This window comes from Engraulis encrasicolus, chromosome 10, assembly GCF_034702125.1.
Source record: "Engraulis encrasicolus isolate BLACKSEA-1 chromosome 10, IST_EnEncr_1.0, whole genome shotgun sequence".
In the NCBI taxonomy this organism is placed as follows: domain Eukaryota; kingdom Metazoa; phylum Chordata; class Actinopteri; order Clupeiformes; family Engraulidae; genus Engraulis; species Engraulis encrasicolus.
Window position 1 is genome coordinate 20,607,084 of NC_085866.1, and position 25,231 is coordinate 20,632,314.

Below are 25,231 nucleotides of genomic sequence, written 5' to 3' on the forward strand. Positions count from 1 at the left end.
TTTGTGGTCCTAAAAGTGACATTGGTTGTTTGCATGACTGCTGTATATACCGTACCTTGTCCCCTGCGAACCACTTCCTCTCTCCCAGGAACTCGGAGAACTGCTTCAGGGTGTCAGGAAGCTTCTTCAGGTAGCCAGGCTTCATCTTCTCCTGCAACCAAAATAAAGACCATCATTCATACGGGATTTTTTTGTTGTTTTTATATTTTTGGGGCTTTTTCGACTTTATTTAATAGGACAGTGTGAGAGGTAGACAGGAAGTGAATTGGGAGAGAGATGGGGAGGGGTCGGCAAAGGACCCGGGCCGGGAATAGAACCGGGTCAGCCGTATAGCAGGCGAGGGCCCTACCGGTTGGCCACGGCTGGGCCAATTAAGACATAAACAAGCAACAGATCTTAAGCCAGGCTCAGATTTAATGACTATCGGCCCGATTCTCGTCCAAAAAAAATCCTTGCGATTGCTGCGGGTGAGATTTCCTTGTGTGCAACGTTCTAAGATAGATTTTTGGCAGCTAAAAGAGTTGCCGATTGCAAATCGTAGAAATCAAACATTGTTTGATATTTCCGACTTCAAATAGAACGTTGGGTATTGTCTCGACTCTCGGGTGGTTACGATCAGGGATAAGATTGACAGTTGCGATTCTCTTTATGTGTGCGGTGCACGACGACATCAAAATCAGACACAAAATCGGGAGTCGTGTAGTTTTAGCCTGGCTTTAGTGTCTAAAACTTGACTGAATGTTTTAATAATGGAACTCTTATAAGTAATGTTTTCAACGCATCTTTGCTGCATCATAAAAAGCTATGCCCTCAATGTGCTCCAATAATAAAGGTTTCATTCTAGACAACTGACATAACCCTGTTGTAATGGTCCCAACATCTCAACATCCTATTATTATAGGTAAACATGTATAATAATGTCTTCTTAGTAGACTTAGTACTTAGTAAATAATTAACCAATGGTGAACAAAACATTAATATTTATAATATTAACTAAATTTTATTCATGCTTAATAAAATATCTACAAAAAATATGTTGTGATTTTACAAAACATTATTTTTATTGATCTACAAACAATTTGTAGCCTAAATGTTTGATAAATATAAAATATTAACATGACATTTCCAAGTCATTTACAAACATTTGTTAATGTTTTGTTCTTCATTTGTTCATTATTTACAACGTGTTGTTAATGCTTTATAAGCACACATTATTGTTAAGTGTCAGCCTATTATTCCATGTGAAGAACACAGATCAGAAACCACTTCCACTTACGAAGTCTGTGTAGCACATCATGACAAAGCCATTGCGGAAGTCCATGGACTGGTTCTCGATGAGGTCCACACGCACCTTCTCATCCTCGCTTTCCCCACCTAAGTAGAATGGTAGATATACATACTTTTGTTTATAAACATTGTGTTGTGAGGAGGGGAAAGATACTGACAGCCAACCACATGCCAACCTCATTTTTTGACCGACAGCGATTTCCAACAATCAGAGGTTGAACAGTGCACAGCCAGGGTCACGCAGCCAGGGACCGTTTACAAACGGAGAATCCATGTATAGTGTAGAATTGCAGAGGGCATGACTGGATTGATAGAGATGAGAACTTACAGAGGTTGTGCTTCCTGGCGATGTACCTCATGATGGCATTGCTTTGGACAAGCTTCCTGTCTCCATCCACAAGATAAGGCAACTGCCCAAGAAAATGATGTCAATAAAAACAGGTTTCAACTTTTACAACTACCATGTCCACTGATAACACACTGGAGTAGCCGTATACTCACATTGGGGAAATCCATCCCAAGTTTGAATTTCTCATCGAACCAGCAACTCTTGTCATAATTGGGAGCTGTGTGAGGTGAAATAAATAAATAAATAAATTACTAAACAACCACTGTCTTCCACTGTCCGCCCCAACCCTTGCCTGGCCCCTGGTCCAGTAGCAGTTATTCTGCATTGAACTTTGCATAGGGTCTAATTGTGAGGATATCTATGGTGCCGATTTGATAGCCTCACTGATAGGTCATTTGATAATGTGTATGGTTAAGAGTCAGGGCATCATTGAATGCTGCAATAAAATGCCTAATCTCATAGAAATCCCCAGGGTATTCCATAGGACTACACGAAATCTGGTCATATTTCTTCACGTTTTATGACAGAGGCACTCTTGGAATTCACCAGATACTGAATAATTTTACTTTATTTAGGTGGTAAGGTGGTAAAATAGCTTACAATACAAAACACAAAGTGAATACAATTCTGCATGTGATCGGATCTTACAGGATCCCTTCTGTTGGGGATAAATTGCCTGGAAATACAATGGTATATTAAAAACTCCTACCTTCACCGCACGCGTAGACTTTCTCTTCATATTTGGTCTCGGTGTACTCCAGCAGCAGACGGATGGGCTGCGCGAGCTGTAGAAGGGGCGTATGCTACTTTTAACACAATGGCTGGAAAATACTGTCTGGAGTTTATAATGTGCTCATTTTATGATAGTTTCAAGATCATTACAGGTTGATAGCCTTGCAATTCATTCACACCTTCTATCAAAATGTTACAGTGCGGACCAGGACTTATTAATACGTGAAAAAAACAGAGCTGGCAACAAAAGCCTTTGTTGAAAACCACGAGATGAGAGGCGGCGCGTGCAGAAGCCGGTGGTTATGCAAGGTTTTCGGCTTTGTATAGGTTACTTAGAAGCAGCGAGGTGCAGAAGTGCATTTCTGGAGTAGGCCTAGCATTCGAACACAATGAAGTTACATTGTAGCCATATTAAAACACGACACTGCATGAGCATGGCTTGTTTAATAGTTTATGCAACAAATGGGCAGCTTTAGACTGCAATGCAAAACGCATTTGACGCGAATATCGAATCTTACCCCTCGAATATCCCAATATGCCAGAGTCATTGCCATCTTGTCAAAGTTTTCGTCGTTTTTATTACAATAAAATGCGCACGGACTACTTCACACAAACCCGCAGACTTCCACGAGGAACGATTGAATAAGAAGGTTGGGCACTGAATGTCAATGGCTGTGGGGTGAACAGTAGGACCTCCTCCGCAGTGAAATAGCCAATCAGGATCTGAGAGCGTGGAGAAGACTCATTTCACAGACAGATCAAGTGGCATGCGGATGGCGCGCGGTGGTGTGGTGGAGGATATTACTTTATGGATATGGAGCTTCATGGCTCATACACATAGCTCCGCCTTTGTCAAATATGGTGTAATATGGTGTATTATTAAAGTCAAAAGACTTTGCTGCTGCTGTGTCAGTTAGCTTTCAGGGAGAGAGATACAGTAGGCCTATGGGGCATTTTTTTTTTAATATAGTGTGATTTTGGCTGCCCATAATAATGTTAATGTATTCCAAACACCCTCCTCGCCAGTGCCAGGCAGAGAGGTAAACAAAGAAAAGGCCTATCCAGCCATCCAGGAACTTCCCATTGTCATTAGGCTGTGCCCCACAGCACACATTGCGCACTGACACTGCAGATGATGAAAGTGCATGCCAGATCCATGTAAGAGGGGCAGCCCCATAGGAGCAGTGCCACAGTGCCATGATCAGGTTACCTCAGACATGGAGGAGGCTGGGAGAGAGAGAGAACTGATTCATTACAGAAGGTAAAGGGAAAGTGTCTGTCCCTCCCAGCCCCCATGCACAATTTAAAGTGCCATGGGCTAAAATGAGGAAGAGATTATCATTTTCCATAGACCATATCGCCTTTTAATTGTTTTCTACCTGACATACTGTGTAGGTAGGGTGACCAGATTTTTGTAGTCTGAAACCGGGACACTTCGTGCGTAACTGAAGGACAATATTTGGCGGGCGGGTCTGGGGGTCCTCCCCCAGGAAAATGTGTATTTTTAGATGCAATTTCCAATTTCCTGCACTCTAATCAATTTTAGAGGGAGGAATGACAAATCGCAACTGACTCCTTTAAGACTTTCTATACAAGCGCTGGCTTCCATTAATTGTGGCAGGTAAACATGTAAACTTTTCCATATATTTACCCTGATAGGCATAGTGGTTGGCCAAAACCGGGACATATTTGTGTCCCGAGAGGGTTCGCTCGGGACCTGGGACACATAACTCCAAACCGGGACTGTCCCGGTCAAACCGGGACGTCTGGTCACCTTTACCATGACGAGGGCCCCCATACCGGTAGATTCCAGTCAAGGCCCCCCTCTTCTGTGTACCCCCTTTCATTATTTTGTTGTATGTTTGTCAGTTTATGCAAAAAAAAATTTTTGTTGTGCTGTACTTTTCCTGCCATCCTGCCGCGGCCTCCCTAGCACCTCCTCGCGGCCCCCCAGGGATCCCCGGCCCCCACTTTGAAAACCACTACACTATACAACCCTGTCCATCGGGCCCTATATTAGAAATGAAGTGGTGATGGGAGGGTTCAGATTGCCCCGGTCCCTTGGAGGACAAATGGCTCCCTGGGCCTGTGCCCAGTTGGCCCAAACATTATTCCGTCCCTGGTGCCACGCCCTTCAGAGCAGGGCCCCTCAACTTTGTCAGCACCAAGGTCCGGTTTGATTCCCCCCTTTTATGCTGACTGGCAGACACACGTGTATTAGGGGACAATTTTGGTGATATTCCAGGTTGGTAGGTAACAAGATTATCTAACCCAGTGTTCGTCAACAGAGCTCTGCAGCCCCCCATGGGAGCGTTAGAGAGGCCTAGGGGGGGCGTTGGTAGGGATACAGCTGAGAGGAGGGGTACACTGTTGTCATTGGGGGGCATTTGCCCTATTGTATTGTCTAATAGTTAAGGATGGAGGGGGGAGTGGTTCTCAACCTTTTTTGAACAAACACTCCCTTTACACTACGCCCCCCCCCACGCGCGCGATCTCGCCACCACGTCAATGGGAGTTACAGTACGACACTGCTGGAGGACCTAGCTTAGTGCTACCGATACTGTTTGAGGCTTCGGGAGGGAGGTTTACTAACTTTCCATGCCAACTCTGCTAGTTAGCCTCCGTTACACTTTGAGCAATCCTTCCCATTGATGCCATTTGTGTTTGCCCATGTAGCTCATGGCAATTTGGCCATAAAACACACAACTGTAATCTAATCCGTGACATTCACCACATGACTCATAGCAATAAAATATTTTATTGTAAAACATTGGTACTGAAACTGGAATCTTTATTGCCCTCAAAGCTCTGCTTTAATAGTCTCTATGCAAGAAAATATAATCTGTCGGTTGGATAAGCTACCGTGTCGGTCGGATCAAGCTTGTCTCCCAGACCAACTTTTCGTTGCTTTCACATTCTTCAATAAGATCCAAAGCATTTGTAGACACACACATATCCACTCATTATGCTCTTGTCAATAAATAAATAAATACCAACATTTCGTCATTTAAAACCTGACAGGACAAGACTTCTGATCTGATAATAAATAATGTCCAAATAATACAATCACAACAATATACCAAACAGCATAGACATGGATGAAAAACAGCCAAAATAAAAATTACAAAATTGGGTACAGTCAAATATTTTTTTTTTTCAAAGCAACAAAGAGGTCGAAAGGGAGACATTGATGACCTCACATACACACAGTGTGATTGACAACAAGCAAACGACAGCAAATCCACATGAGCATAACGGATGTATGACGTTCATTACGTCTAAAAGTTGAATCAATTCCGCAAGTTTCCTTTTGTTTCAGACACGTTAAAGTTTTACCTTTTACCTGACAAGTTTCAACAGTGAGACTTCCGTCTTCATCAGAGTCACTCACCGTTGAAACAGGTTCGGTAAAAGATAAAACTTTTACATGTCTGAAAAAAAACCTCAAACCCCTTAAGAATAAATCCACGTGAGGTCCAGGCATTGCAGCAGATGAGATGTAGAGGACATACTGATACCTAAGATGTTAATTAGCCACAAAGACAATGAAGGCCAGAGTTTGACTGTCGGAAAATGTTCACATGTTCACTGTAGTGTAGATCATAATTCCTGAATTAAATTTCGGATCAATAAATCGGACCTCTAACTCTACACTGCATACTATATAGTGCAATGGTATGGCCTTGGCCCACACCACTTGTAACACCCATTGGGAGTTTTTGCGTTGAAATCTGGTTGGGGCAAATCCCATTTTTTTGCCAGAGAAATCAGGCACCAATTAAAAATATTACATTAAGACTACATATTTTCTGGGAGTCTAAGGATGTGCTTGACACGACATTACTTGGGATATTGGAAGGTATTTGTAAAGGTCTTTTAGTCATTTGGATCATTACTACTCATACAGTACAGTATGTACTAAACTAGGTATGTACTAGCTATGAATCCTGCGCAGTCCATAGCCAGTCTACAACCCACAACTCCTTGATGGGAGGCAGATAGTGGGATAAAATCGGGGCTCCTGGCAGAGTCAGTAGGGGATCTGTAGGCAGGGTTGCCAGATGAGACTGATGATTTCCAGGCCAAAAAATGCTGAAAACACAACCCACCTGGAAGCACTAAATCCTGCCCAATTTGAACAAAGATCTATTGATTTCTATGGCCAAAAAAAAATCAGAAAAACCCGTCCAAATGCCCTTTTTACTCATTGTACCCGCAGAGGGGCATCCTTAGCAACACTGGCTGTAGGGTGCTTCAAGAAGGTCTAACATTACACGCTGAGCTCTGTTCACTGGCTGGCATCCATTTCACAAGTTAGACAAACATGAGAATTCACCGTCACTATTTTTTCGTGATGACTTCAAACAAGTTCCATATTGTGGCAAAGCCATATAAACACATAGATTTAGCAACTATAGGGAACATGTTGAATGTGATGAAGCTCTACAACACGTACATGCTCACAGACTCAACAGCTTGGATTCAGACAGCAACTACATGTTCACTGACACATTTTGGACTTTGAGCAGCAACTGAATTATATGTTCACGGCGTGTGTGTGTGTGTGTGTGTGTGTGTGTGTGTGTGTGTGTGTGTGTGTGTGTGTGTGTGTGTGTGTGTGTGTGTGTGTGTGTGTGTGTGTGTGTGTGTGCGCGTGGGTGTATGTGTGTGTGTGCCTGTCTACGGCCACCCTGTGGAGGTAGGCCCCATACATAGAGGGCCCTCTTCTTCGATGGCGCCTCATATGTGTGTGTGTCTGGAATATGTCAATGTGTGTGTCTTTGTCCGGCCAATGCACCCACAGACCACCTTGATGCGGTGTGTGTGTGTGTGTGTGTGTGTGTGTGTGTGTGTGTGTGTGTGTGTGTGTGTGTGTGTGTGTGTGTGTGTGTGTGTGTGTGTGTGTGTGTGTGTGTATCTCTATGGTCGTGCTGATGTAGTAGGCCCCATGTATATGGCGCCCTCCTTCTCAGTGCGGACGGCCTGCGTGTGTGTGTGTGTCTGTGTGTCTGTGTGTGTGTGTGTGTGTGTGTGTGTGTCTGTGTGTCTGTGTGTGTGTGTGTGTGTGTGTGTGTGTGTGTGCGTGCACACGTGTTTGTGTGAGTGTGTGTGTATTCATCTCTATGGTCGTGCTGATGTAGTAGGCCCCATGTATATGGCGCCCTCCTTCTCAGTGCGGACGGCCTGCGTGTGTGTGTGTGTCTGTGTGTCTGTGTGTGTGTGTGTGCGTGCACACGTGTTTGTGTGAGTGTGTGTGTATTCATCTCTATGGCCGCCCTGATGCAGTAGACCCCATGCATATGGCGCCCTCCTCCTGGATGGTGGCCAGCTCGTCAGTCTGTACGGCCTGCGTGATGAGGTTGAGCTCCTCGCACATGGTCTCGTAGCGGTACGCCACGCGGATGTCCGGCACGTTGGTGCGGCGGATGTCATTGCTCTCCTGGCCCTCGCGAATGTAGTCAGGCCCCAGCCAGTAGCTCTTAACCTGGGGGAGAGAGAGAGAGAGAGAGAGAGAGAGAGAGAGAGAGAGAGAGAGAGAGAGAGAGAGAGAGAGAGAGAGAGAGAGAGAGAGAGAGAGAGAGAGAGAGGAGTAGGGTTAATGTGTGTGTGTGTGTGTGTGTGTGTGTGTGTGTGTGTGTGTGTGTGTGTGTGTGTGTGTGTGTGTGTGTGTGTGTGTGTGTGTGTGTGTGTGTGTGTGTGTGTGTGTGTGTGTTTGATGGACGGATGGATGTAGCCGGGCCCCAGTCAGTAGCTCTTAACCTGGGAGAAAGGGAGAGGAGTAGGGTTAATGGGTTAATGTTTGTGTGTGTGTGTGATGGATGTAGTCAGGCCCCAGCCAGTAGCTCTTAACCTGGGAGAGAGAGAGAGAGAGAGAGAGAGAGAGAGAGAGAGAGAGAGAGAGAGAGAGAGAGAGAGAGAGAGAGAGAGAGAGAGAGAGAGAGAGAGAGAGAGAGAGAGAGAGAGAGAGAGAGAGAGAGAGAGAGAGAGAGAGGAGTGGGTAACAAAAATAAGGAAATGTCAACTGATTCACGTAGGAGCAAATCCAGTACAAATGGAAGCAGAGTGGAGCTACAGTAAAATAGGGTGATGTGTGTGTGTGTATGTGTGCGTGTGTATGTGTGCGTGCGTACGCGTATACATGCATGCATGCGTTTTTGCGCGCGCATGCAAAGAATTTAGATTGGATAAGAACTAACGCTCGATGGAAAATGCATCGGCCACGTTGTAGTACGAGGGCGTGACCTGAGGACACCTGAGTGGATGCAAAAGTAACTCCGGTGCGCATAGTCAGTGGGTGCGAAGCCATGATAGATAAAAATTGTGACTCCCCAAAATCCGGAAACTCAGCAATGGTCGAAAGAGGATATCCGGTTGCCAGTGTTCAGTTTGTGGCTAAATTAACTGCAGCTGTCGGTCAGCATTAATTGCGCAGGATAATTAAGGACAAACATTCACGGTATCCTATGACTATTCCACACTCCAACCCAGGCGGTAGTGACATTGCATTTTACTTTGATGCCTCCAGTACTGACCGTAGAAGAAATGTGACTCCCCTTGCGGGAAACTCCTACTACGCTGTTATAACGTCTGTATCTCCTATCTTAACTATACTCAGGAACGGCGTGACGTTTTCCATGTGCGTTACGCCCATTTGTGGGGGAAAACGGGCAATGCAAGTCAATTGGTGGTGTTGGGGTTTAATAAACGAAAGATAAGGACCTGTAGACAAGCGTTGTTCACGCACAACATGCTGAAAACGTGTTGTGTTGCCGGCTGTTCAAATAATATCACCAAACAGCAGTGACTGAAGCATGGACTGTGTTCATTTAGGGTAGCCGATGTAGCATGTACGTTGATGAGACATTCGGTTTGTTTTCACCCATAAAGGGGCGTGACGCACATTTAGGAGCAAAGTACCCGGATGGCCGTTCATGAGTATCTTAACTCTCCTTGCGCGTGCATGTGATTGTGCGGGTTGGAAATGGGCAGGTGCACCTGATGAGAGAAACCGTTCATCACATGCCATTCCCAGGTGTGTGCCTGCACCTGGTGCGAAGATCTGCTCATCACCACTCTGTTCCTGCCCTGTGTGTGTGTGTGTGTGTGTGTGTGTGTGTGTGTGTGTGTGTGTGTGTGTGTGTGTGTGTGTGTGTGTGTGTGTGTGTGTGTGTGTGTGTGTGTGTGTGTCACAGCCCACATGTTGTGAGAAGCCGCTGATCAGCACTCACTGCTTCCCAGTGTGTGTGTGTGTGTGTGTGTGTGTGTGTGTGTGTGTGTGTGTGTGTGTGTGTGTGTGTGTGTGTGTGTGTAGCCTACGTCTGCGCGCACCTGGTGTGAGAATCCGCTCATGAGCACGCTGTTCCTGGCCAGTTCACACATGTCGCAGGAGCTGAGCTTCCACACCTGGGCTGCAATACTGTACTCCTCCATCAGGGGCTCCTGGAGTGGGGAATACACACACACACATGCACATACATAATACATACTATGTGTGCACACGGGCGTACACACACCTGCATGCATGCATGCACACAAACAGGTCTCTCTCTCTCTCTCTCTCTCTCTCTCTCTCTCTCTCTCTCTCTCTCTCTCTCTCTCTCTCTCTCTCTCTCTCTCACACACACACACACACACACACACACACACACACACACACACACACACACACACACACACACACACACACACACACACACACACACACACACACACACACACTTCACACCCGGTATTCATAAAGTACTATAGTACAGTATTTGCAGTTGAAGTCATTCTTTGGCTGTTTTTGTTGATTACTATTTGTTGATGTTGATCACAACATTTACAAAAAACTCACATTCCTTGTATTTCCATCCTAAAACAAATATCTCAGCCTCCGAAGCACATACAAACATGAAATAAGTTGCATTTAAAAGCTAGGACCCTCATTTTGCACTAGAATGTGTTCATTCAGCTCTACATATCCACATGTTTAATACAATTCCCTCACATTGCAATAGCCTGAATGCAGCGTAGATGTGTCTCCAGGCTAAAATGTAATTAACAACCACTTTTTAGGCTTGTAAAGAAGCAAGTTCTAGGGCCTGGATTCTAGGATCAAGTTCTTATCTTTCTTTCAAGTACAGAGTGTGTTATGGTCACACACACACTGCTTTTTAATAAACTAGCTCTTATCTTATTTAAGTCAGGCACTTACAGCGAAGTGAAAGTGAATAACTGAGATTCTGAGGTTGAGATGTTGAGCTGAGCTTACTCCTATGTCAGTTCGTCTGATATCAAGTGCTTTTTTTATGTTTGGCACACAAGTCTGTAGACGAGGGTTTTTTTTTGCAGATTTTGCGATAACGCTATGGTCCGGCCCATTTGAGATCAAATTTACCGCATGCAGCGAGCCGTGACCCAAAATGAGTTTGCCGCCCCCTGGACACCAGGACTGAGGTGGTGACCTTGGTGAAGTAAAATAATTAACCAAAGCGACTTACAATCAAGGACATAATCAATCATAGCTGACATCACTAGTAGACACAAAGTGCACAGGAAATATACAGAACAACAAGTGAAGAGTTCAGATGCAAAATCCCCTAAGTGCCTCTTCAGAAAATAATCAAGTGAAGAGTTCAGATGCAAAACCCTTTAAGTGCCTATTCAGAAAATAATCTTAATTCATTTTTATTTAATACAAAGCTATCAAAATTGCATCTTTTTAAAATGTTATTCATGTAATATAACTATTTATATGTATTATCAAATACATAAATGTAAACCAAACCAAAAACGGGGTTCTCTAAAAATATAGAAGTGCAGGTCTTCAGAAATGGAGTTCAGAAATGGAGTCTTCAGAAATGGAGCTTCAAGTGCAGGTGCTAAGTATTGTTCGTTTTTCTTCAGGTACATAATTAAGCACACGGTTGGGTATAACATCAATTAGTTGAGCAGGTTGTAACAACAATACGTAGTGAGGTGAGCGTGCTGACCTTGGTGAAGTGGAATTGCAGGGGGTCGTCGGTGGAGAGGGAGACCATGAGGCCCCTGGACAGGTACTCTGGCAGGGGGTTGCGGTGGTAGCTGAGGAACAGGCTGTTGTTGCTCAGGGGAGACATGGCAATGCCGATCTGGGCCAGGTAGTACAGGTACTGAAGCACAGGCGCCTAGAGACACACACACACACATGCTTAGTGTTTATAGCATAGGAGTGTGCGTGTGTGTGTGTGTGTGTGTGTGTGTGTGTGTGTGTGTGTGTGTTTGTGTGTTTGTGTGTGTGTGTGCATGTGCGTGTGTGTGTGTGTGTGTGTGCGTGTGGCAACATGAACTTATACACACACACACACACAGTGGTGCTCCTACCGTCCACAATAGACCATGAGAGATATTGGCATGCACAAAGTACACGCATGCATGCAGGCATGCACGCACACACATTACACACACACACACACACACACACACACACACACACACACACACACACACACACACACACACACACACACACACACACACACACACACACTATAATGTCTCCGATCCTACCTTCCTGAGCAGCAGGCCATGTGAGATGTTCTCTGACAGCATGAAGCCCGACACCAGGTGATGGATAGGCCCCGCCTCCCCACAGTGGGGGCGTAGCACAAATGTGTTCAAGCTCCGCCTCCTGTGAAAGGGATGCAGATGAACTCATGAGGGGTTGTAGATGGTGGTCATACTTCTTCATACTCTTCATACCTCGTATTCGTATTCAATTCAATTCGATTCCCAACCCCCCAAGGTTGATGGGGGGAATAATTATTAACCAGTGTTTTCCCCCATGCTCCTCTATGACTGAGGTACCCTGAGCATGGTGCCGTCCCGCCGGTGCGGGCTACCCCCTTGCACGGGTGAGGCATAAATGCAATTTCGTTGTGTGCAGTGTGTTGTGGAAGGCTGTGTCACAATGACAATGAGAGTTGGAGTTTCCCAGGTGGGCTTTCACTTCACTGCATTTTACTCATATGATATACGCACTCTTTGAAATCAACAGGAAATTGTTTTTTCATAATGTCTCAAAATGTTTTTTAGTGGATCATCATCACAACGTTAAAAGCCTTTCTAAACTCACTTTCCATGAGCTAGCCTACAACCAAACTAAAACCTCTAGGGCACCAAAGATGAAAACAATTTGCAATTGCTTTCAGCATTTTTAATGTCAAACTCGGTGATTGCATCCACCTGCTTGTCCGAATGAGTCATGAGTCTCAACTGTGCACGATGACATGATGGCAGGGAGTGGATGACACACGTCTGAGTTAATTACTTTCCTTGGATGGTTGAATGACAAACAACCTTTCCATGCTCTTTCTTTTTACATTTATAAAGTGGTTCTGTGGAAACGTATAAATAGGCACCAATGCTGACGTTAGGTGCGCCTAACTGACCTAATGGCTAAGGTACATTACGTGTATGTACAAAAATCCTTGAAGCACTGATTAAATTAAATCACTTCATATTTTTTGCAATTTAAACACAGGATGGAGGGCACTTTACATGTGACAGAAATGTACATAATGTATCAATGGCTTGTGTTCTGGCTACGCCAGCCTTTAACAGGAAAACCCTTATTTTGACATGTGTTTACATTTGTACTCCAGCTGCGAGACTTTAGAATGCGTATGGTTCTTTGACAGTTATCTCAAGTGCTACATGAAACCCACCAGTTTAACTTCTCGTTCCTTGAAAGCAGCTAAAGGCAATCTCTGTAAGTTGTGAATAATATTTTTATTTGATGTTATATCTGTTCCGACTTAACTAGTACACCAGCTTCTTAATTTTGTCATTTTACTCTCAATGAATTTATGTTAGCTTAGCTCCAATATTACGGCAGTGAAATTCATATAGACAATGCCGTGTTTATGTAACTGTTATTTGACTCGAGTATTCATATCAACACAAGATATTTATATGAATGCATTTGTATGTTTTTCAGTTTCACAATCATCCATAAACGACCCTTCACCCTCGGTGTCGCAAGTGTTTTTCTAATGGGATTGTTTAGCTGTCTGGATAGCAGTTACTAGGACAACTGTGAGGCCAGAACAGCTTGAGTGCAGGTTCTTTCTTTGGATGGCTGAATGACAAACAACCTTTTCATGCTCTTTCTTTTTACATTCATAGATAGAGTGATAAGAGTGGTTCTGTGGAAACATGGGCACCAATGCTGAGGTTAGGTGCACCTAACTGACCTAATGGCTAAAGTGAATTACGTGTACGTACAAAAAACTTTGAGCATTGATCAGATTAAATCACTCACTTTAAATATATATATATTTTTTCAATTTCATCACAGGATGGTGGACACTTTACATGCGACAGAAATGGAAATGCTGAGTAACATATTTGTCCGTACCATTTGGTATGGCTTGCCTAGTACACTCAGGCAAATCTAAGATACAGATACAATCGTTGGTAGTACCGAATGCTTGTTGCAGCCCTAGCTACAGTACCTTCTACATAGCCAGGCCGCGCCCTCCGCAACACCTACGGCGTTGCAACTAGAGTCTCAAGGAGATTTGAACGTCGATGATAATCAGGCTACCTTCCACACAGGTGAGTGTCTTACCTGCGCAGGTGGTTGAGCACGGTCATGTTGGCGTACATGTAGTACAGGTAATAAGAGTAGGGCGGGTTGTCCTCCTCCGTCCAGTTGGCAGGCAGGGGGCTGTCCAGGTTGAAGATGTGGTGCTCAGGCTTGGACTCGTCATCCACGCTGTCAAAGCCCACCACCTACAACCACACACCGACACACGAGGTGATGCGCAACAGTGGATGTTGTGCGTAAGCTATGGTTCAGTGCTTTCATATCCCAAACGCCTGCAGCCACACATACACATACATATGACTGGGCAATCCATGCTGTCAAAGCCCACCACACACACACACACACACACACACACACACACACACACACACACACACACACACACACACACACACACACACACACACACACACACGGCTATACTCACATGTTGTAGGAAGAGGTGCAACTCGGGGTGGCTGGCCGGGTCGATGGTGGCCTCAAAGAGCGGCACGAAGATGTTCTCCAGCATCTGCTGAAAGTTGGACAGCTGTCTCTTGGTGTGGTACACATCGCTATGGAAACAGGGGTCAAGGGATCACTCACCATTAGCCTAGACAATGGAGGCATTCCAAGTTGCTAACAGAGAATAGGGTAGGGGTTAATCAGTTTACAAAATAAGTCAAAGAGTGAGCACTGAAATGGGTGGAGTGGTTGAAAGTGGGTGAGGTCAAGGTAATCACCTTTATCACCTTTGGGTGACTGATAGGCGGAATGTCAGAGTGAACCTGATGAAGCAACAGCGAAACGCGTTGTTCACCAAATAAACTACCAGCAAAGAAAACCAGTGTGCGGTGATTCATCCTTCCTTTACTAAGTCAAACAGTTGTTCTACTTGTAGATTTACCACGTGACTACAGTCAATACAAGATGCTTGTTCTTTTTAGAAATAAAATGAAATGTGCAAAAAAATGACCATTTCAAAACCAATATTATTTTCCTCATGTCCTTGTATTTTCCTAGATTTTTTTTCACTTGCATTCACTTACAGTTTTCACTTGCATGTCTACTGTATTACTTAGTTTTTTCTTTCTACATGTTGTATTAAAAGGAGAAAACACTGCTACCTTGGGACGGCATTGGGAGCTGCCCCTTGCACGGGTGAAGCATAAATGCAATTTCGTTGTGTGCAGTGAACATTTATGTGCAGTGCCACAATGACAATGGGAGTTTCCCAGTTGGGCTTTTTCTTCACTTTACTTACAATAGTCGCGGCACTTGAACCAGCCAGCGTACGTTGGTGGAGTAGACGCCGTGCTTGACGGCCCACTTGGCCAGCTTGTCCCACTCGTCTCTGCAGCGGCCGTAGATGGAGAGCCGCAGCTCCACGTTCTGGTACTTGCTCTCCTCCAGGTCTGCCATCACCTCCTGTGGTGCAGGAGCAACAGTACACCAGAAGGGGGCGATCATTACACACACAGTAGGCATGCACGCAACCAAGCATAAAAATGCTTGATCAACACGAGATCTGCTTAGTCTAATAAAGGTGGAGTTGAATGCTCGGCAAACAAGTTGGACAGTTTTTTCTAACATGATTTCCCAAGACATAAAAAACGCTGCTTCCTATTTGGAGCCAGCGAGTGAACTGCCTCACAAGCATGTGGGCTACACCTGCAAATTCACGTCAGATTGATGAATGCCAATCACCGCAGATTACCGACGGCATGGAGGAGGTCTTCTGCCCAGCACTTGCTCTTATGGTACTGCGCAGCTGCTAAGCAAAACTTTTGTTCCCGCGATGGTTTAACACCATGTGACATGACTGTGGCGCAGAGGTCACTCACTCCCTTATGCTGCGTTGTGAACAGAAATTCTAATAGTGGGGTCGTAATAGGCTCAGTCATTTCAAATTGGTGTTAAAGTTTGGTTTTCACTTCCAAGTTGATGTTTTGGGTATATAGAACAATTTGAGTTCGAGTGTCAAACACAGAGATAACAAAATGGCCTGTGGGGGGCGCTCTAAAATATATAAACTGCTATAACTTTTGATTAGTTAAACCAAATTTAACATATGAGCTATGTATGGATTCAGCATGAAGAGGAGAAACCAGTGAGCTAAGTATTTGGTTACCAGATTAAAGACACACTGTGTAAAAAACACACTTTTAGCCAATGGACAGCTAAATCCGGGCTTTTTTTAAGAAAAAGGGGTGGGAATGCCCTCAAAGTTGCAATGAAACATAATTTATTGTTACAAGTTATTGTAAGCAAAGCCTGGGTTATCACTTAACTTGATTTGTTCAGAATATCCCTGAAGCACACAGATACTAATAGGATACCTTTACACAAATATGGCTGCATATAGCTTATGTTATATAAGTTATGTGATATTTAGCACCCAACTTGCAACTTTGAGTGTATGAATTTAGCAATAATAATAATAATAATAATAAATACTATGGGGAGCATCATTTTTTTCCTGCATTCAAAAAGCAAACAGAAGACCATAGGGCTAACATTTATTCCAATACTCCACTCTACAATAACTATGACAGAGAACAGATGCAAAAACAGTCAGTGGTCAGTCTTAGAAATTGCATGTGCACTTGCACAGACGTGTGCACTTTAACTCTGCCTTTATGCACTTGCACCGAGATCTGGCAGGTCTATTTGTACAAGTACTAGTACAGCTGCACTTCACCTCTAGTTGGAATACATCTTTGGTAGTGTAGTCCAAATCTGGGAACTGTTCATTTGTTACCAGATTGGCAGGCATTTCTGGCAAATGCAGATGATAAGAACGGTTTTCATTCCTGTCAGCTGGTAACAAATGGAGAGTTCCCAGATGACAGAGATGTCCTCATAACAGCAGATGATTGTGTCTACCATGTATGAAATAGTCCTATAGTATTATTTAGTATGCTTGCCAAAGGCCTCTGCTTGCCGCCAGCAAGCATAGTAATTGTTCTCCAACAGTTTATTTAGTATGCTTGCGGGAAAGCATACCAATTGTTCATCAACAGTTTATTATTATTCTACATTTTTCCATTCACCTATGGGAATCGCCATTCATTAGTACGCCGGCTTTTAATCGTTGCAGCGTTCGAGATAGAGACACGGTTCGAGTCCCAAATTGAACGGCTCGAAAAGGGCTCAGGGTGGTGGATTTTTTGCTGGCCTACCCCCTTTCATTCGTTCACCAGACTTGTTTTTCCTCAGTTTTCTCTCTGTTTTCCCCCTCATTGAAATGAATGGTAGAATGGTCAAGATGATGATGTCACAAACTGTGGCAGTTACAGTGAGAGGCGACCTGTCCTAGGGTTTTTAACTAGGTATCAACTAGGTCAGTGATTCTCAAAGTGTGGTCCGGGTACCACTAGTGGTCCGCGACAGAGCTCAGGTGGTCCTTGAGGGGATTTCTATTTTTCCAAGACAAGCTAGCAGTAAACTATATTTGTATCATTATTACAAAGCTAAACATAGCTGAAGTTTCGTTTTCACCATAATAAGAAAAAAGTATGATCTGCATCAAAATGAGCAGTGTCAAATTAGCACCCGACAATCAATTCAATTGACAGGTGGTCCTTGAACATTTTTGGGGGGACTAAGTGGTCCTTGGTCTGAAAAAGTTTGAGACTGAACTAGGTAAAGGCATTGTCAGAGAGGCCTTGGCTCTGAATACAAACTGTGTGAAGATCATAAGCCAACTCGTACAAATGTTTCAGAGAGAGCAGTTTTAAAATCCCTATGATGTGACCCCATTCACTTACGAAAAGCTCAGCGCATAGGCCTGAATATGTCCATTTTTTGACTGAACCATTTGGCCTAGAAAAGGGATCTCAGCTTTGACATGAAGAGCAGGGTTGTGCCATTTGTGTGTCAATATCATCTGACAACTTGCAAAACTTTTGGAGGTATGACAGAGTAAAAATAAGGCTGCGCATATTACTCAGCTATTGTCACCTTGAGAATCTTCATTCATACACACACACCAAGGAGGTCTACATTACTTACTGTATCATTGACACACACACATGCAGCCATGTAGAACTTTAGACCTCTGCTGTCACTTGGGCAACCATGGCCTAATATGTTGCTGTGGCCACTCTATACAGTAAGTGGCAGTGGCCTACTGGGTAGGATGTTGGTCCGTCAGAGGGTTGCAGGTTCGAATCCCACCCTTACCTCTCCCTACCCACCCATTGCTGAAAGGCACCTGAATCATCTACACACACACACACACACACACACACACACACACACACACACACACCACACACCACACACACACACACACACACACACACACACACACACACACACACACACACACACACACACACACACACACACACACACACCTCTCTCTCTCTCAGACAGACAGACAGACAGACACACACACACACACACACACACACACACTCAGACCTCTATCTCTTTCCCTCGTGTTTCTCTGTGTGTATACAACAGCTCTGTGTGTGTGTGTGCATAAGCCGCAAGCATACTAATAGCATTGTCTCTCCGGAAAGTCTTTTTATTATTATTATTATTATTATTATTATTATTATTATTATTATTATTATTATTATTATTATTGATTCATTTTATTCCAGATATAATGTTTTTTTGTGATTTTATTTGTGAATAGAATATGGCTTGATTGAAAAAAAATTGATACTCATGATACTAAATTCATAAACTCAAAGTTGCAAGTTGGGTCCTAAATATCACATAGGCTTTATGCAGCCCTATTTGTGTATAGGTATCCTAGGTATCTTTGTGCTTCAGGGATATTCTGAAAACATCAAGTTGAATGATATCCCAGGCTTTATTTACAATAACTTGTAACAATAAATGATGTTTCAATGCAACTTGGAGGGCATTTCTACCCTTTATCTTAAAAAAACCCTCAATTTTGCTGTCCATGGGCTAAAAGTGTGTTTATGACATAGTATGTCTTTAATCCGGTAACCAAATACTTAGCTCACCAGCTCCTCCTCTTAATACTGAATCCATGCATACCTCATATGTTAAATTTGGTTAAACTAATAAAAAGTTATAGCAGTTTATATATTTTAGAGCGCCCCCCGCAGGCCATTTTGTTATCTGTGTGTTTGACACTCGAACCCAAATTGTTCTATAGACCCTAAACTTCAACTTGGAAGTGAAAACCAAACTTTAACACCAATTTGAAATGACTGAGAAAAATTGCACATGCCTCCGACCCCACTATAACCAGGATGCTCCACGCGGACACAGTGACCATGTTCGCTCCCTAGCAAATTGGCTGCCTGGCCGAAAAAACGCTGTCTTGAACGAACCTAGTAACTCATTTGCGCCTTTTTTATAGTCTTACTGTCACCAAAAATGGTAATGGCTATGTCTTGATCTGTTAATTCTGTTACTCTCGGTAATGTCATAGGTAGCAATGTTGTTATGATGTAGTTGAGTATTTTCAGCAAGTAGGCCAGCTCGCCGGCGACCCCATCATCTCCACAAAGAGAATACTGAGACAAGTCGAAAGTACCAGTAATCAGATGGCCATTAATGCATATTGAAGGATTTTTAATGGATTGATTTCAAAGACTGTGAACTTCACACAATATAAAATACTTAATTAACATACAATTGTGCATTAAAAAGTTTCATTTTTATTTCACTTAATTTCTTCTCCTTTGATGCCTATAATTTGCTTTCAAACTAAGAATGCATTGGTCCTGATTGTATTTGGCAGTCTACATTTATTGTGTGGTTACCTTGATGATATGTCCAAAATATTTGCCTTCAATGTGGTTGTCAGTTTTGATGAAGATCTCCCTGAGGATGGACTCTCCGATGGGATTGTATTTGGCATTGAACTTGTCGAAACGATGAAACGTGTTGCGGTCCTGTGTAGAAAAAAACAGACATGTGGATTTCTCTCTAAATCGCTCTGGTCTCAACAAATCTGTAATTTGGTCATTTCATCAAGGTCTTGGTGTTCAAGAGTATTAGCTAGTAAGACCACATTTACAGTAAAGGACTGATCTCAAAACAAGGTATCCCGTACTCTCTTCTTAGTTAGTACAGCTATTTTGTAGCATTTTTATATGTACAATGTTACAATTTATCAAACTTCGTTTGATTAGAACTTCAACATGTGTCCTGTAGAGATAATTATGATCTGTAGCAAAGACTTGGCTTCATATTCACTTCTGTACTTGTTTCATATACTGTTGCGCTCTATTCCTTTCCAAATGTTCCCCAGGGAAAACTATATGACTAGGAAGATACTTTCAAGGTCCTCTGATAAGAAACAATGTTAGCCCTGTGTTTTTCTATTCCTTCTGTGCTGCCCATTAGAAAAGGGCCTTCGTGGGAGGAGAGACTAGAGAGACCGAGGATGCAAAGCGAGGAACATGTTTTCCAGGGCTACTCACTCTCTCCTTTCGCGAAAGTCAATTGTAAACTCTGATTAACTTGTCGTGATCTCATTAATTAATTAATTAGTTTCATTAATTTCCTCAATAGTCCTCAACTAAAAACAGCTTTGTGACATCACACAGGCAGACCAGCCTGTCCCTATTGGCCAGAGAAGCTGACAAGGGGGGGCAAAGGGGTGACCCGTCCCGGGCCCAGGGAAATGGGAGGCCCATAATTGGGTCCTCGTTATATTAAATGTATTGAGTGTAGGGGCCCTTTCAGATTACTTTGTCCTGGGCCCAGCTACAGCTGTCAGCGGCCCTGCTAGTGGCTGTCAAGTCCAGTGTATCCACAGTCCACACTGAGGTTATTACGGTATATAATGTCATACACAACATACACAGTAAATGCTGTATCAGGCTTGTACGAAATTCTGAATTGAATTGAGAATGCAGCCAAAATCCCAATTCATTGCATGTTAGGATGGCGTTCTCTGAATTACAAATTCGGTTTTCAATTCAATTCAATTCAACATCCTGTAAGGATAGAGTGAATTCAAATTCCCATTCAATTCCACTTCCTGAATGGAATTAAAATCAGAAATTCTGAATTGTACACACAAGTCTGCACAGTATGTCCATGTATGCTGCCACTCACGGCGTGCATGTCCAGCGTGTCCACACTCAGGTCGAAGGCGGTGAGGTTCATTGTCTCGAAGACCTCCATGAGGGTCTGTCCACGGCCACATCTGTCCACGTGTACGATCTCCCCTGGGTACTTCTTCATCGCCCGCTTGATGAAGCGCAGCAGGTGCTTCTGGTTCATGCACGACGAGGCGTGGATGTGCGTGTCCACCTGCAGAAGAGGAGGAGGTGTGATGGTGTGCTTATTATTGCATACTGTATTTATATTATATTATTGATCTAAAAGTTAATAACCTCCTCTGTTTGACCTCCTCTGTTTGATGCAGTCATGTTATGTGACATTTTCAATCGATGCTTTGTTAGACATACTTGATTATCCACAAATATACCAGATGAATGCATTGTTGTAACTGTACAAACAAATGACAACTTGGAGACAAGTTAGTGGAATTGCATTAACATGCAACTGAGCTGAATTGGACTGAAGTAGGCTATTGTACAGTATATGCCTGGTGGTCTCACCTTGCGTATGTTGTAGAAGTCCCGGTGTGGAACCTTCTTCTGGGCCGCCAGTTCCTTCATCTCGTTCAGCAAGATGTGCATCTGGAATTTAGAACTCAGGTACTGCAACCGGCGATAGCAGAACGACTTCCTGTTCAGAACAATATGTCAGAAAGGGTGCATGTTAATGTTGTTTTTAAGTACACGACACATAGTATATCTGGGCTTTTATGCCTGAAAAACCAATCCATTTAGGCTGGTTTATCAGGCTGGGCTTTTATGCCTTCATTAAAATATGCAGTCACGCATCTGGCATGAGAGAGATACGTAGGGTAAGATTGAGAATTGGGCATTGGCCACATTTGAACCTTGGCCGGCCTCCACTTACTGTAGGGGTGCACGGGGCACAAAGTAACGTGGGGCAAGATGTAACACGGACTTTTTATCAAGACGGACCAATCATTTTCTACCTACTTCTGTAAACACGATTGTTTCAGTCAACAGAAGCCTTCAGAAAAGTTTCAAACATTTTCGTTGAGATTTCATCGAGTTATTCCACAAAGTGTGTTTTAGCACCCTGAAAGTATTTTTTCCATGTCGCTTGTTTTTTGTTTAGTGAAGCATGGGTGCAAGCTACCAAAACGATTCCGACATTGCCGGATACTGCGTTTTCTCAGTTACAAAATGATACCATGCTGAAGTTTGTTGCTAAGTTTGTTCCTGAATTTCCCCCTGGGGATTAATAAAGTTACTCTACTCTACTCTACTCTAGCCAGTGCTAGGTTGGCAACAGTCATGGCTGAGGTCACGGGGGCTAGTTGTAACACGGTAAATCTCAATGAAATTCTCATTCTTGTCAATGGAAAAACAAAAGTGAAATAAAATCGGCACACAAATGCAAGAAACAAAGTATATTAGCCTATCATAGAATTATAAACAAACATACTTTAAGTAAAATAATACTGAATTAATTGTTTAAATAAATCTTTTTAGCATTTTAGCAACTAACCCTCCCCCCGTAACAACTTATCCCACCTGTGCGGTAAGTTGTAACATTTCACATCTTCCACAAACGGTGAAAATGGAAAGCAATGGTAGGTTTTTATAACAAACACCATATGTAACAGAGATGTGTATGTTGCTTAAGTAAAAAAAATAAATGATGTAACGGCATTATATGTGAAGATAGGGCCTGTAAGCCCAAAAGCAAAAACCTTTGTGCCCCGCTCTCCCCTACCACTGTGCCGCAAAACCTTATTTTAAGTATTCATTCCAACCAAATTCTAAGTATTCATTATGGGTGAGAAAATATAAATGAAAAGGAGGATCTTCTCCATGCGCCATTTTGAATTTCCAGAGATAGACATTTTTAGCTGCAAAACATACTGTACTTAGATTATACGAGTAAATATTGGTTTATTATTTTGTAAATATTCATGAAAAGATCACATTTGGTAATAGGCAGCACAGTTTCAAGGAGCAGCATAGTTGCAGTACCCATTCTGGCTACATTCTATACAGTGCACCTTTAAAGGATAGTCAACTGGACATTCCAAGTACTCACACTGGTCCATTGATGATGAGGGCCATCATAACATTCATGTCAGCAATGTACTCCTGCAGGTCTGGATAGGGCAGGTCCAGCTCTGTACTCCTGTTAGATACAGACACATTTCAGACACTTCAGTCTACTCTACAGGCACCCACCTTGCACTGAAAAAACATACAAAGTAAACAGTTGACATACTGTACAATTCAAACCATTTACCGACTGTATTACAGTCTGCAGACAAAGCTGAGTTGTCATTGAGTAAGGCTCAAAGGGATTGTTGCTTGTACCTAAATAACCATAAGTCAATCTAGATTTGTATAAGGATACAAGGTATTTATTATCATGTGCTTCAAGAATTCATGAGTAATGAAAAGTACTTTGCTCAGTCCCAAAAAGTACAAAGAAAAAAGTAGAAGTTAACAAAAGTTAAAAAGTGTTCATATGTGTTTATATAGCAATATATAATTATATTAATAACAATACTATAATATAATAATATAATATGATAAGAGGGGCAGAAAGGCGAAGGATTCTCACATGTCCATTTTGTTCTTCTTGGTGTATACGTGGATGACCCCGTTGACCATCTTGCAGCCGTAGCCCATGTCAGAGGGCATGCCGCTGGGGTCCATGTTCTCATAGGGGTGGGTGTCAGACACTGGGGGGTCTGGAGAAACGCACGCACGCATGCACACACATACACAAGCACGCACGCACGCACGCACGCACGCACGCACGCACGCATGCACACACGCACACACGCACACACACAGCCAGGCATGATTGGTTTTCAAGCACGCAACACAACAGCAATGCCACAGACAGGTGCATTGATTATTGAAATACAGTACAGTATGGCTGTTTTGTTACTTCATATTATCTCATAGTATTACTGTATATGCATGCAGGGCCGGTTTTTAGCATAGGCCGGCTAGACGGTCGCCTAGAGCGCCATGTGAAGAAGGGGCGCCGAAATGGCGCTCTCCTATGCGTAATTTTGCGATATGAAGTTTTTTTTATGAAGTCGCAATCAACAAAGAGTTGCGAAAGCGCTCCTCACGGCAAAGCGCCCCTCAGCCAATAGTAATATCGCTTCCAACTGTCTCTGGGAAGTCTGTGAACCAATAAACAGACAGTTCTGAGAAAGGGGGCGGGACGAGTGACAGCCTGCGCTCTATTTTGAATTTGGAGACTCACTCGAGAGACAGAGGGCAAGCGCAAACACTCTGCTGGATGGAGATTATTATGTTCTCATTAAACCACTCATTGCATGATGCAGGAGTTTCAGAGGGTGTTTTGGAACTATGTGATTTAATCAGCAACCGTTTGTGATTATGGAAAGCCTAATAGTTATGAGGTTACTATTTGGAATTAGAGAGAAAAAGAGCTTTGTTTTTGATCAGAGAAATCGCTAGTTAGCATGCTAACATTAGCCAAGTATGCCAAGCAATGAAATCCACTAAAGTAGCTGTTAGTAGCCTACTCACTACTCACTAACACCCACCTGATATCATAATAGGCCTACTTGCTTAGGTTGACAAGCAATGTAAAGTAAGACTGGTGCAATGTTTAAAACAATTTTAGCTGCCATATCTCCTTCCATCCACATGAATTACCTGCTTGTTGTAAGCTTAAAAAAACATTAATTTCCAGACCAGAATGACATAGCCTACATTAATCATGTAACAGAACCATGCACAGCAGACAAGTGAGGCTATTTACTATATTTTGTATATTATGAAATTCAATAGCGTGACAGCTCTTCTCCCTTTCTCTCACCCTGTCCCTCCAGTTCAAACACATAGATAGCCCCCTTCTCATTCTCCTACTCACAAATGCACCACTATTTCCAGTCCAGAAATGAAATTGGTTTGGAAGACAGCACAAATTTGTAGCTTATTAAAATTGTTATGCTGCCATGCTTTGTGATGCTGTAGGTAGTGTAGATCAATGCAGACCTCCTTGGTAGGCTTATTGTCTACACATGCATTTTACATGCAAATGTAGGCCTACTGTATCACTCTCCTGGCATTTCAATTTCACGTTACAATTCAAACACATTGATAACCTCCATCTCATCTGGGGTTGGGGGCCCCACCACCATCACATCCAACATACCACACAGTGAAGCTACTTTCATGCGACTCAATCTGATGTGTTGGTCGCCTGTCAAAAAGAACCACAAATCCATTTGATGAAAAACGATTATTGTT

General features: G+C 43.1%; 2 protein-coding genes across 2 annotated transcripts in view; both read right to left on the reverse strand.

The window, feature by feature from the left end:
• LOC134456807 (glutathione S-transferase Mu 3-like) overlaps positions 1-3,038 on the reverse strand; it is a 6,657-nt gene extending 3,619 nt beyond the window's left edge. The window contains exons 1-6 of the mRNA XM_063208365.1: positions 2,887-3,038; positions 2,346-2,421; positions 1,789-1,853; positions 1,616-1,697; positions 1,277-1,374; positions 56-151 (exon numbers count right to left, since the gene is read on the reverse strand). Of these exons, the coding sequence (XP_063064435.1) occupies positions 56-151; positions 1,277-1,374; positions 1,616-1,697; positions 1,789-1,853; positions 2,346-2,421; positions 2,887-2,922 (453 nt within the window). The 5' untranslated portion in view covers positions 2,923-3,038. The remainder of the gene's footprint in view (positions 1-55; positions 152-1,276; positions 1,375-1,615; positions 1,698-1,788; positions 1,854-2,345; positions 2,422-2,886) is intronic.
• Positions 3,039-7,594: 4,556 nt separating this feature from the next.
• Positions 7,595-25,231, reverse strand: part of ampd2b (adenosine monophosphate deaminase 2b) — a 38,004-nt gene continuing 20,367 nt past the window's right edge. Inside the window, exons 7-18 of the mRNA XM_063209631.1 lie at positions 23,556-23,685; positions 23,031-23,120; positions 21,488-21,617; positions 20,979-21,176; positions 19,676-19,807; positions 15,184-15,347; positions 14,368-14,494; positions 13,962-14,125; positions 11,900-12,020; positions 11,344-11,517; positions 9,698-9,808; positions 7,595-7,853 (exon numbers count right to left, since the gene is read on the reverse strand). Of these exons, the coding sequence (XP_063065701.1) occupies positions 7,635-7,853; positions 9,698-9,808; positions 11,344-11,517; positions 11,900-12,020; positions 13,962-14,125; positions 14,368-14,494; positions 15,184-15,347; positions 19,676-19,807; positions 20,979-21,176; positions 21,488-21,617; positions 23,031-23,120; positions 23,556-23,685 (1,760 nt within the window). The 3' untranslated portion in view covers positions 7,595-7,634. The remainder of the gene's footprint in view (positions 7,854-9,697; positions 9,809-11,343; positions 11,518-11,899; positions 12,021-13,961; positions 14,126-14,367; positions 14,495-15,183; positions 15,348-19,675; positions 19,808-20,978; positions 21,177-21,487; positions 21,618-23,030; positions 23,121-23,555; positions 23,686-25,231) is intronic.